The sequence below is a fragment of the Mauremys reevesii genome, linkage group 13 (genome assembly GCF_016161935.1).
Source record: "Mauremys reevesii isolate NIE-2019 linkage group 13, ASM1616193v1, whole genome shotgun sequence".
Taxonomy (NCBI): domain Eukaryota; kingdom Metazoa; phylum Chordata; order Testudines; family Geoemydidae; genus Mauremys; species Mauremys reevesii.
Window position 1 is genome coordinate 4,702,009 of NC_052635.1, and position 13,411 is coordinate 4,715,419.

At 59.3% G+C, this 13,411-nt stretch overlaps 1 protein-coding gene across 1 annotated transcript in view; it reads right to left on the reverse strand.

The window, feature by feature from the left end:
- Positions 1-6,576: 6,576 nt before the first annotated feature.
- The window catches only part of LOC120380516 (myosin-7), a 28,867-nt gene continuing 22,032 nt past the window's right edge, over positions 6,577-13,411 (reverse strand). The window contains exons 33-39 of the mRNA XM_039498279.1: positions 12,571-12,879; positions 12,223-12,426; positions 10,866-10,991; positions 10,465-10,740; positions 7,416-7,511; positions 6,859-6,993; positions 6,577-6,724 (exon numbers count right to left, since the gene is read on the reverse strand). Of these exons, the coding sequence (XP_039354213.1) occupies positions 6,704-6,724; positions 6,859-6,993; positions 7,416-7,511; positions 10,465-10,740; positions 10,866-10,991; positions 12,223-12,426; positions 12,571-12,879 (1,167 nt within the window). The 3' untranslated portion in view covers positions 6,577-6,703. The remainder of the gene's footprint in view (positions 6,725-6,858; positions 6,994-7,415; positions 7,512-10,464; positions 10,741-10,865; positions 10,992-12,222; positions 12,427-12,570; positions 12,880-13,411) is intronic.

Here is a 13,411-nt window from a genome sequence, read left to right on the forward strand (position 1 = left end):
ATGGAGGGGCTGGATGGGGATGGATTGATAGGTGGGTGGATGGGGATGACTAGGGTGATGCATGCAGGGGTTGTATGGGGGTCGATAGGGGTTGAATGGGGATGGATGGTGGATAGATGGGATGGATGGTGGGTGGATGGGGATGAATGGGGGTAGATGGGGTGGATGGTGGGTGGATGGGGATGAATGGGGATGGATGCAGGGGCGTATGGGGTCGATAGAGGGGTGGATGGGGATGGATGGTGGATAGATGGGATGGATGGTGGGTGGATGGGGATGAATGGGGATGGATGCAGGGGCGATGGGGGTCAATAGAGGGGTGGATGGGGATGGATGGTGGATAGATGGGATGGATGGTGGTGGATGGGGATGGATGGTGGATAGATGGGATGGATGGTGGGTGGATGGGGATGAATGGGGATGGATGCAGGGGCGTATGGGGGTCGATAGGGGTGGATGGGGATGGATGGTGGATAGATGGGATGGATGGTGGTGGATGGGGATGAATGGGGGTAGTTGGGGTGGATGGTGGGTGGATGGGGATGAATGGGGATGGATGCAGGGGCGTATGGGGGTCGATAGAGGGGTGGATGGGGATGGATGGTGGATAGATGGGGTGGATGGTGGGTGGATGGGGATGAATGGGGGGATGGATGCAGGGGGCGTAGGGGGGTCGATAGAGGGGGTGGATGGGGATGGATGGTGGATAGATGGGGTGGATGGTGGGTGGATGGGATGGATGGGGAGTAGATGGGGTGGATGGTGGGTGGATGGGGATGAATGGGGATGGATGCAGGGGCGTATGGGGGTCGATAGAGGGGTGGATGGGGATGGATGGTGGATAGATGGGATGGATGGTGGGTGGATGGGGATGAATGGGGTAGATGGGGTGGATGGTGGTGGATGGGGATGAATGGGGATGGATGCAGGGGCGTATGGGGTCTATAGGGGTGAATGGGGATGGACAGATGGATGGTGGGTGGATGGGGATGAATGGGGATGGATGCAGGGGCGTATGGGGGTCAATAGAGGTGGATGGGGATGGATGGTGGATAGATGGGAGGGTTGGTGGGTGGTTGGGGATGAATGGGGGGTAGATGGGGTGGATGGTGGGTGGATGGGGATGAATGGGGATGGATGGGGTGGATGGTGGGTGGATGGGGATGAATGGGGATGGATGCAGGGGCGTATGGGGTCGATAGAGGGGTGGATGGGGATGGATGGTGGATAGATGGGATGGATGGTGGGTGGATGGGGATGAATGGGGGTAGATGGGGTGGATGGTGGGTGGATGGGGATGAATGGGAGGATGGATGCAGGGGCGTATGGGGGTCGATAGAGGGGGTGTATGGAGATAGATAGACATAGATAGAGGGGGTGGGTGGGGATGGATGGAGTGATAGATCGGGTGTACGGGGATGGATAGACCGATACATGGAGGGGCTGGAGGGGGAGGGAGTGATAGGTGGGTGGATGGGGATGAATAGGGGGATGGATGCAGGGGTGTATGGGGTCGATAGGGGTGAATCGGGATGGACAGATGGATAGTGGGTGGATGGGGATGAATGGGGATGGATGCAGGGGCGTATGGGGGGTCAATAGAGGGGTGGATGGGGATGGATGGTGGATAGATGGGATGGATGGTGGGTGGATGGGGATGAATGGGGGTAGATGGGGTGGATGGTGGGTGGATGGGGATGAATGGGGATGGATGCAGGGGCGTATGGGGTCGATAGAGGGGTGGATGGAGATAGATAGACATAGATAGAGGGGTGGGTGGGGATGGATGGATTGATAGATCGGGTGTACGGGGATGGATAGACAGATAAATGGTGGGGCTGGATGGGGATGGATTGATAGGTGGGTGGATGGGGATGAATAGGGGGATGGATGCAGGGGGCGAATGGGGGTCGATAGAGGGGGTGGATGGGGATGGATGGATAGAGGGGTGGATGGGGATGGATGGTGGATAGATGGGATGGATGGTGGGTGGATGGGGATGAATGGGTGGATGAATGGGGGTAGATGGGGTGGATGGGGATGGATGCAGGGGCGTAGGGGGTGGATGGGGATGGATAGAGGGGGACGTATCTGCCTCCCCAGCCCGGGGGGAAGGCCCAGAAGAGGGTCAGACTGGGGGAGCAGCACCCCACATATGGACCTGGCCTCAAGTCCACTCTGCACCCAGCTGTGACGCCTGCCCAGCGCCATCCCCTGCCCGGCGCCGCTCCGAGCGTTCAGCTCCAGTCGGTATGTTCTGATTTATGGTAATCCAGGCTGTGTATGTGCCCATCCCTCCACTGCTCCCTCCACCCCTCCCTCCCTCCCTCCATCCATCCACCTACCCCTCCCTCCATCCATCCTGCACCCACCCATCCACCCTCCCTCCCTCCATCCATCCACCTACCCACCCCTCCTCCTCCATCCATCCTGCACCCACCCATCCACCCTCCTCCCTCCATCCATCCACCTACCCACCCCTCCCTCCCTCCTCTCCATCCATCCACCTACCCACCCCTCCTCCCTCCATCCATCCATCCACCTACCCACCCTCCATCCATCCATCCACCTACCCACCCCTCCCTCCCTCCATCCCTCCATCCACCTACCCACCCCTCCCTCCCTCCCTCCATCCACCTACCCCTCCCTCCATCCATCCATCCACCTACCCACCCTCCATCCATCCATCCATCCACCTACCCACCCTCCCTCCTCCATCCATCCATCCACCTACCCACCCCTCCCTCCCTCCATCCATCCACCTACCCACCCCTCCCTCCATCCATCCATCCATCCACCTACCCACCCTCCATCCATCCATCCACCTACCCACCCTCCCTCCATCCATCCATCCACCTACCCACCCCTCCCTCAGTCCAGCTTCCCACCGCTCCCTCTACCCCTCCTTTCCTCCCTCCAGCCACCCACTGCTCCTTCCATCCCTCCAGACCCCTCTCCATCCATCCCCATACACCCCCCCCGCACCCACTCAGACCCTAGTCATCATTACCCATTGTTGACCATCTGTGCAGCTAATGACCTCCAATCCAATAGAGCCCCCTGGATTTTCTTTGCCTTTGAAATAGGTTTACATCTAATCAAATCAAGCTTCCTCTGATCCCTCTGACTCGTCTCCCTCTCTGCTCTAATCCGGTCAGATAAACCAGTCTGTCCACCCAACCCCTGCTAAACCCTCAACGCTATTTTTATCAACTTCCCACTAATCTCTGCTTTAATCTCACCCTCGGTCCCTTTCCATCTCTCTAATCCAGTGGAGCCCAACTGGCCAATCTCCATGGAGCCTGCTAACTTCTCTGGGTACCACAGATCACTCCGAGATTGTAGAGAACCAGCTATTTTAGTCTGTGTCACAATCACAATCTTGTCTAAAATGTGTGTCATCATCCGTCATACGTTGTGGTTATGGGTTATAATCTGTGTAATCGACTATAATCTGCCGAATGTCTCTATCATAATGCATCTGCTAGACTATAACTAGAGAGAGACAAGGTAGAATCATAGAATCTCAGGGTTGGAAGGGACCTCAGGAGGTATCTAGTCCAACCCTCAAAGGGTTGATCAGGAATATCTTTCACTGGACCACCAAGGTCTCCTTCTGGTCCCCAGAAAGATGGACTTTCAACAACGTTATGGTGAGGAAGAGCTCGGCGTAAACTCACATGCTCGTCTCTTTCACCAAGAGACGTGGGTCTCATAAAAGACATCCCACCTTGTCTCTCTCATCTCGATCCGGCCACACCACTGCCGTAAACAGCTTCTCATCAAGGATTTTAGTCTCGCTAAGCTAGTATAATCGGTGTGAACTCAGTACACCAAAACCCCCTCAAATCTGGCGTATTTCTGTACTTTGACTAACCTCCTGTAACTGCTGCAATCACCACAGCGAGCAGACTGTGGCCGTGTGTTTTCACAGCTACGTATCACCCTGTGTTTCATCCCCTGCGTCCAGCCCTGGAACCAGCGCTAAACTAAACTGTCTCGTTTAAAATCGAGGAGGGGAAATGGAGGAACGCAGCACCCCCGGCACAGGGGGAAAGGTGGGAATGGGGCAGAAGAGGCCATGGGGCGGCGGATGGCGCCTCTCCAGCCATAGAGCGGGATGGGAGGTGTGGGTGGGGACGGTTGGAGAGAGAGAAGATTGGCCAACAGAGTGTGCGACCCGGCCCCCAGTGTCACCTGCTTAATCTGACATTCTGGAGAGATAGATAAAGGGAGGCCTGGGGGGAGGGATAGCTCAGGGGTTTGAGCATTGGCCTGCTAAACCCAGGGGTGTGAGTTCAATCCTTGAGGGGACCATCTGGGGCAAAAATCTGTCTGGGGACTGGTCCTGCTTTGAGCAGGGGGCTGGACTAGATACCTCCTGAGGTCCCTTCCACCCCAAGCCATGTTCATCCAGTGTCTGGCTGTGCATTGCAGCAAACGTGTGGCTGGGCATTGACTCTACTGGCCAATATCTCACATAGACCCACTCCCAGCAATTTTCAACTTCCTTAGAGCCACGTGTTTTTCTCCGCTCTCTACTTGGAGCTGTCTGAGCCGCTCTAGTAACCTGTCTCAAGGACATTTATCCACCTGTCGTCCCAGCCGTAACATCTATCGATGTGTCAGTCCCCTTCATAGTGTCCATCCATCCACATCCCCATCCCCTCTGATCTCTCCTTCCCGGCATGTACACAGCCCTCCATTCACCCCTCCATCCCCATCCACAGCCCTTCATCCCCCCATCCCCCCATCCACAGCCCTTCATCCCCCCCTCCCTACAGCCCCATCCACAGCTCCTCATCACTCCATCCCCATCCACAGCCGTACAGCCCTCTGCACATTAAAATTAATCTATTTCTTTGACCTATTTCAATCTCTAAATCTGGTAATTTCACTGTAACACATAATCTCCTCAAATCTCTTTTGATCTCATTGATTTTAAGTAACATGTCAGGCTAATCTTGTTATCTCAGTCCAAACTAATTTAACTATTCATTCTTCTTCATCCCTCCCTCCACATCATCCCTCCCTGTGCGATATCCATCCGTCTCTCCCTCCACAACGCCCCTTTCCATTCCCAGGGCTCGCATCTCAACTGGCAGCTGCTGAGCTCCGTCCTGGACGCCTGGGTCCCAGGCCCCATCCCGGGTTGTAACCCTGTGCTCTCCGGTTCACTGTGCAATACCGAAACCGGGCACTAGTGGGCAGGTTATGCCCATCATAGAAGATCAGGGTTGGAAGGGACCTCAGGAGGTCTCTAGTCCAACCCCCTGCCCAAAGCAGGACCAATCCCCAGACAGATTTTTTGCCCCAGATCCCTAAGTGGCCCCCTCAAGGCTTGAACTCACACCCCTGGGTTTAGCAGGCCAGTGCTCGAACCACTGAGCCATCCCTCCCCCCCACGGTCTCCACGCACATGAGCTATGGGTAGAGAGGACACTGGTGTGTAGCCCTGGGGGCACCATGCCATGGGGGGCAAGGGGCAGGGCTCGATGGGCCCCCCCATGCTGGGGGGAGCCGGGGGTGGGGCTCGGCAGGGGGCACTGAGCTGTGGGGAGCCGGGGGCGGGGCTCAGCGGGGGGCCCTGTGCGGTGGGGAGCCGGGAGCAGGGCTCAGCGGGGGGCCCCGTGCCGTAGGGAGCCGGGGGTGGGGCTCCGCGGGGGCCCCGTGCCGTGGGGAGCCGGGGGTGGGGCTTCAGTGGGGGCCCTGTGCCGTGGGGAGCCGGGGCGGGCTCAGCAGGGGCCCCGTGCTGTGGAGAGCTGGGGTGGGGCTCAGCCAGGCCCCGTGCTGTGAGGAGCTGGGGCGGGGCTCAGCGGGGGGCCCCGTGCTGTGGGGAGCCGGGGGTGGGGCTCAGCCAGGGGCCCCGTGCTGTGGGGAGCCAGGGAGGGGCTCAGCGGGGGCACTGAGCTGTGGTGAGCCAGGGCGGGGCTCAGCGGGGGCCCCGTGCTGTGGGGAGCCGGGGCGGGGCTCGGCGGGGGCCGTGCTGTGGGGAGCCGGGGCGGGGCTCGGCGGGGGCCCCGTGCTGTGGGGAGCCGGGGCGGCTCGGCGGGGGCCCCGTGCTGTGGGGAGCCGGGTGGGGCTGGCGGGGCCCGTGCTGTGGGAGCCGGGGGAGGGGCTCAGCCCGGGGCCCCGTGCTGTGGGGAGCAGGGGAGGGGCTCAGCGGGGCCTGTGCGGTGGGGAGCCGGGAGCAGGGCTCAGCGGGGGGCCCCGTGCTGTGGGGAGCCGGGGGTGGGGCTCGGCAGGGGGCCGGTGCCGTGGGGAGCCGGGGGTGGGGCTCAGCGGGGGGCCCCGTGCGCTGGGGAGCCGGGAGGGGCTCGGCGGGGCCCCGTGCTGTGGGGAGCCGGGGCTCGGCGGGGGCCCCGTGCTGTGGGGAGCCGGGGTGGGGCTCGGCGGGGCCCCGTGCTGTGGGGAGCCGGGAGGGGCTCGGCGGGGGCCCCGTGCTGTGGGGAGCCGGGGGCGGGGCTCGGCGGGGGGGGCACTGAGCTGTGGTGAGCCGGGGGTGGGGCTCGGCGGGGGGCGCTGTGCCATGGGGCGTGTTTGTTTAACGTCACACGGAGAGTGCACGGTGCTGTACAATGCATTTTATTCTACAGTCTGGAAGGGGCCTGGGGGCCGACGCTGATATACAGAGAGCAGGGGTGGGTCGGGGTGGCGGGGTCTGTCAGTCGCAACCGGGGGGCTGCCGGGGGGTTCACGGGAGTTACTCCTCGTTCAGCCCCTTCTGCAAAGGAACAGAGAGAGAAAGCGAGTGTCAATACGAGGGCAAAGACGGGGGGGGGAGACGGGGCGATGGGGAGGAGAAGAGGGGTGGGGAGGGGTCAGAGGAGGGGGCGGGGCAGCCCCTCCGTGGCTCACCTTGGCTCCGATGTCCCGGCTCTTTGCCCGCAGCTTGTTGACCTGGGACTCGGCGATGTCGGCCCGCTCCTCCGCCTCGTCCAGCTCGTGCTGCACCTTCCGGAACTTGGCCAGGTTGGTGTTGGCTTGTTCCTCCTGCCGGGGGAGAGGAACCGGGGCGTTACCCTGTGGAACTGCCCCCCACTGGATGTGCAGCGCAGCCCAGCGTTCACATGGCCAGGGCCCTGCACCTACCTGGCTACTGCCCCAAGGCAGGGGGTGCCTGTCCCACTGGGGACACAGAGACGGAAATGGGATGTGTTAACCTGTGGAACTACCCACCACTGGATTTCCAACAGATAAGGGCTCAGGGAAAACTAGGAGGGGGCCAGCCCCCCTGTACTGATTGGTTACAATCCACCCATTCTTCCATTTTCTCATCCAACCTTTCTATCAACTCTCCATCTATCCACCCACTGCACAGTCCCCCTGCCCGTCCATCTGGGCTCTGGGGCCCGGGGGAGGAGGAGGAGGAGGTCTGGATTCCAGAATGCATCATGGAAGTTCTGGACACTCACCGCCTCCTCGGCCTGCCGCTTGTAGGCTTTGACCTTCAGCTGGAGTTTGTCCACCAGGTCCTGGAGACGGATCAGATTCTTCCTGTCCTCCTCAGTCTGGAGAGATGAGAGGGGGAGGGGGAAAGAAATTCTGGATTCAGCCAGTGGCTCTAGAACCCAGCTGCTCGAGAACCATGGGGGTCTGGATTAATCCCCAACCTCCGTTTGTGACCATAAGTCTATTTGTGCTTCCTCAAGTGGGGGTGGTAAGAAAAGAGCCCCAAGATCACTCTAGACCCATCTAAAACCCAAGGGCTGCTGGGGCACCTGTGATCTAGAACAGGGGTCGGCACCTTTCAGCAGTGCCGTGCCGAGGCTTCATTGATTCACTCTCATTCACGGATTCGTGCGCCGGTCGTACATTGTAACGGTTTGTAGAAGGTCTCTCTCTGTCTATGTTATAGAACTAAACTGGGGTTGTATGTAAAGTAAACAAGGTTTTCAAAATGTTTAAGAAGCTTCATTTAAAATTAAATTAAAATGCTGATTTTATGCCGCTGGCCCGGTCATTTCGCTGCCGGCCTGGGGTTCTGTTCACCTAGGCTGGCAGGGGGCCGAGCGGGGCCGGCGGCCGGGACCCCAGGGCGGCACGGGGCCGAGCGGGGCCGGCAGCCGGGACCCCAGGGCGGCAGGGGGCCGAGCGGGGCCGGCGGCCGGGACCCCAGTGCGGCAGGGGGCCGAGCGGGGCCGGCGGGCGGGACCCCAGTGCGGCAGGGGGCCGAGCGGGGCCGGCGGGCGGGACCCCAGGGCGGCAGGGGGCCAGGTGGGGCCGGCGGCCGGGACCCCAGGGCGGCAGGGGGCCGAGCGGGGCCGGCGGGCGGGACCCCCGGGCGGCCGGGGGCCGGGCGGGGCCGGCGGCGGGGGCCCCAGGGCGGCAGGGGGCCGGGCGGGGCCGGCGGCTGGGACCCCAGGGCGGCAGGGGCCGGGCGGGCCGGCGGCTGGGACCCCATGTCGGCAGTGGACTGAACGGCTCAGCCCGCTGCCGCTCAGGGGTTCCATCCGCCAGCTCCTGCCAGCCGGGCTCCCAGCTGCCGGCCCCGCTCAGCCCACTGCCGGTCTGGGGTCCCGGCCCTGCCCACATAGAGCAGGGACCCACCTTCTCCCTGGTTCTGGCCCGTTCCCTTCCTCTCTCTGCACCGAGCACAGGGCTGGGGTGCAGGGTCTGGCCAGGAGCTAGGGTGAGGGGCGGAGGGCGGGGACGCGCGTGCGACGCCGGTGGGAGGGATGGAAGGCAGGGGGCGGGGACGCGCGTGCGACGCCGGCGGGAGGGGCGGAGAAGAGCAGGCCGGGCAGGGCCGGGCCGGGCCGGGCAGGATTTTTAATGGCCCGGTGCTGCCTGCCGGGGTCCTGGCCCCGCTCAGCCCACTGCCGGTCTGGGTTCGGCTCGCGTGCTGCCTTTGGCACCCGTCCCACAGGTGGCCGAGCCCTGCTCTGGGCTTGAGAAAGGCCAGTGTGAGGGGTGATGGTTTCTAGATCCACCATGTTCTAGACCAAAAGCCAAGCCAGTTAGGAGCTGGGTGTGGAGCAGGCCGGGTAGGAGCCTGATGGCCGGGGAGGCTGAGACACTCCCGGGTGTTGTTGTGGAATATGGGGCTAACCCGTGGGGATGTCACGCAGGGTTTGAGACGAGGCAGTGGATGGTGATCCTGAGGGCTGATGGGTGTGCTGGGCTCTAGAACAGGGGCGGGCAAACTTTTTGGCCTGAGGGTTTCGGAAAATTGTATGGAGGGCCGGTCAGGGGAGGGGTCGTGACCCGGCCCCCACCTCCTATCTGCCCCCCCAGGACTCCTGCCCCATCCAACCCCCCCGTTCCCTGACGGCCCCTCTAGGACCCCTGCCCCATCCACACACCCCTTCTCCCTGTCCCCTGACTGCCCCCTGCCGCCCCATCCAACTCCCCTCTCCTTCCTGACTGCCCCCTGGGACCCCTGCCCCCATCCAACCCCCTGCTTCCCCGACCACCATCCACGTCCCCGCCCCTGACCACCCCCAAACTCCCTGCCCCCATCCAACCCCTGCTTCCCCGACCACCATCCACGTCCCCGCCCCCTGTCCACCACCCCAAAAGACCCAGCCCCCAATCCAACGCCCCCTGCTCGCTGCCCCCTTACCGCGCTGCCTGGAGCACCGCTGGCTGGCGGCTTTACAGCTGCACTGCCTGGCTGGAGCCGGGTCACGCCGCTGCCACCGCGCAGCACAGAGACCGGGTCAGGCCGGCTCTGCAGCTGCGCTGCCCCAGGAGGTCACAGCCCCACCGCCCAGAGCACTGCGCCAGCAGCGGGGCGGGCTGAGGCTGCGGGGGAGGGGAAGACAGCAAGGGAGGGGCCGGGGGCCAGCCTCCCGGACCGGGAGGTTGGGGGCCGGGCCCGCAGGCTGTAGTTTGCCCACCCCTGCTCTAGAACATGTGAGAACTATTCTAGAACGAGTCAGGGAAGTCTGTGACCTGTAATATACAGGAGATCTGGCTAGATGACCACAATGGTCCTTTCTGACCTTGGATCTATGACTCTAGGTCATCTATGGTCTAGCATAGATCAGGCTATGTTCTGTGCCACATGTCCCACGTTCTCGAGTGGATAGCGTGTGTTCTGGTGCAGAGGTTTCTGGAACAGGACATGCTCACCGAGGTCTACAATGATCAGTAAGATGTTCTAGACCGGCAAACAATTCTGTAGCATGTGTCTTGAGTGCGATGCCCAAGTCCTAGTGTGGGGTGGTCAGAAGCCAGGTATTTGCGATTCAGAACATCTAGGATGATGTTCTGGATAGAACCGTACATGACCTGGGCCATGTGTCGTATGTTCTAGAGAACAGATCGCATGTTTGGGGGCAGGCTACTTGTGTTCCATGTCAGACAACTCACGTTCTAGACTGCAAGTTCTGGGGCACGCACCTCAGGTTCTAGAGCACACGTTGTGCTCTAAAGCAGGTGACTCTCATTCTGGAGCACATCCTTTGTGTTCTGGATTGCAAGATTTGCAGCTCCTCTTGTTTCCCCTCCCAGCAGTACCTGGTAGGTGAGTTCCTTGATGCGCCGCTCCGACTTGCGCAGGCCCTTGATGCTCTCCGCGTTGCGCTTCTGCTCCGACTCCAGCTCGTTCTCGAGCTCCCGGACTCGCGCCTCCAGCTTCTGCAGCTGCTTCTTGCCGCCCTTGAGGGCCAGCTGCTCGGCCTCATCCAGCCGCAGCTGCAGGTCCTTGATGGTCTGCTCCATGTTCTTCTTCATCCGCTCCAGGTGGGCGCTGGTGTCCTGCTCCTTCTTCAGCTCCTCCGCCATCATCGCCGCCTGCCGGCCAGAAAGAAGAGTCATTCCCTGCCCCCCGAGCCAGCCAGTGCCCCCACCCTGGGGCCAGATCGGAGCCGGTGCCCCCTAGAGGGGAAAGGCCCCGTGTCCCATTCCCTCGCACTCACGTCGGTGATGGCTTTCTTGGCCTTCTCCTCGGCATTCCTGCATTCTTGCACAGCCTCCTCCACCTCTGTCTGCAGCTGGGACAGATCCGCCTCCATCTTCTTCTTCTGGTTGATCAGGCTGGTGTTCTAGATCAGTGGGTGAGGGGAGATAAGCTCAGAGGAGCATCGTTCCATCAGATCTAGACAGGGTTCCCTGACAGCTCAGGATCAGAGCCATCTGAGCTCCTTCCCTGGTGGGCTAGAACCCCATGCTGGCAGGTCTGTTCTAGATTTGCCTCTCTGGGAGAAATGCCACTCCCTAAATGTTCTAGCCCCTTGATCTTGAATTAAATGGAATCAGGGGGTGGTTGTTGAGACCCAAGTTCTAGATTGGCCTAAAATCAGCTGGTGGCACCAGACAAATAAGAAACTCTTGTCTCTCACACACAGGACAGTGACTATTTTCTAGACTTATCTCACTCAAAATGGGCATATTCTAGACTACTATCTGCACAAAAGGAGTAATTATCATATTCTAGACTGTCACCCCACCCAAACGTTCTACATTATTGCCCCAGCCAAATGGTGCAGTGATCCCATTCCAGAATGTTATTTTACCTGACCCAGACAAGTTCTAGACAATTTCCCCCAAGCAATCAGGACATTGGCCCTATTATACGTGTATTCTAGACTATCGCCTCACTCAAAACATGTTTGTCATGTTCTAGACTCGTAGTCAGACTAAACTGGGTGATAACCATCTTCTAGATGATTATGCAGAACAAATAAAATGCTGTTTATATTTCAGAGTATTATCCAGAACAAATAAAATGGCCACTATGTTCTAGGTGACTATTCTGAATGAACTTGGCAATGGCCATCTTCTAGACTACTATCCAGAAAGTGCTGAGCTCTAGCCATGTTCCAGAGCATCACCCAAAACCATTCCTGTCCTGAATGAACAGGGAAGCCCATATGGTTGTGACCCAGTGCTAGGCTGTTTTCCAGACAGAGTGGATATTCTAGACTATTATCTAGAACAAATCAAGTGGCAATCACATTCTAAATGGTTATCCAGATACAAAAATGGCAGTATCGATGCTCTAGACCACTTCCTAGAGCAAAGTGCTGCTCAGGTTCTGGATTACAATCCAACCCCAACACAGCAGCACCCACACCCTAGATTATGGCTGTCATGTTCTAGATGACTCTCCAGACCCAACAGGGCAGTGTCAATGTTCTAGGCTCCTGTCGCGAATGAACAGGGAAGCTCACATGGGTCAGTGATGGGAATCGCTGCTGGGGCCAGGTTTTCTGTCGTGGCCCGAAGGGGGTTCCGCTGTAGGGGTCAGATGTCGGGGGTCCCCGTCTCTCTCACCTGGGTGTGGAGCAGCTGGACTCTCTCACTGGCTTCTATCAGCTCCTGCTCGGCCAGTTTCCGGGCGCGCTCCGTCTGCTCCACCACGGCTCGCAGCTCCTCCAGCTCGGCCGTCAGCAGGTTGTTCCGTCGCTCCACGATGGCGATGTTCTCCTTCAGGTCCTCGTTGGTCCGGACAACGTCGTCCAGCTGGATCTGGGTGTCCTGGGGTGGAGGGAGAACAGGCCATGAGTGGGGAGAAGGGTCATGGCCAGGACCCTCCCCTCCACAGCACAGTGCCCCATGGCCAGGCTGGGAGACCGGGAACCACTGGGACCCCCCCCATAGCACAGCGACTCCTGGAGGTACCTTGAGCAATCCCTGCAGCAGCTTGACTTGCTTCTGGGCCTCGGCCGCCATGCGGTTGGCGTGGCTCAGCTGGATCTCCATCTCGTTGAGGTCGCCCTCCATCTTCTTCTTGACTCTCAGCGCCTCGTTGCGGCTGCGCGTCTCAGCGTCCAGCGAGGTCTGCAGCGAATCCACCACCCGCAGGTGGTTGCGCTTGGCCTGCTCCATCTCCTCGTCCTTCTCCGCCAGCTTCCGCTCGAAATCCGCCTTGAACTGGTTAAACTCCAGCTGGGCCCGCAGGATCTTCCCCTCCTCGTGCTCCAGAGAGGCCTGGGGGGTGCGGGGGAGGAGGGAGGATGAATAAGTGAGAGAGAAGAGAGAGAGAGAGAGGTTAATACAAAGAAAGAAAGAAAGAAAGAAAGAAAGAAAGAAAGAAAGAAAAGGAGAGGGGAGGCAGAGAGAGAAGGAAGGAGTAAATATATCAGAGGAAGAATGAAAAATGAGGCAGAAAGAATTAAAGAATGAATGAAAAAAGGAAGAGTGAATGAAATAGAAGGAATGGAGAAAGGATTGGAAAGAGAGAGAGAGGAAAATGAAATCCCAAATGAAAAAGAAAGAAAGAAGAAATATGTTAAAGGAAGGATGAAAAAAGACAGAGAGAAGGAAGGAGTGAGTGGAAGATGAAGAGTGGATGAAGAGGAAAGAATGGGGAAGGGATTGGAAAGACAGAGATGGAAAGAAAGAAGAAATGAATGAAGGAGGAGAGGAATGGAGACCAAAAGAGAGAGAAGAAATGAATGAGGGGAAAGATAGAAAGAAGGAATAAAGAAAAGCAAAGAGAGAGAGGAAGGAGAAATCAATG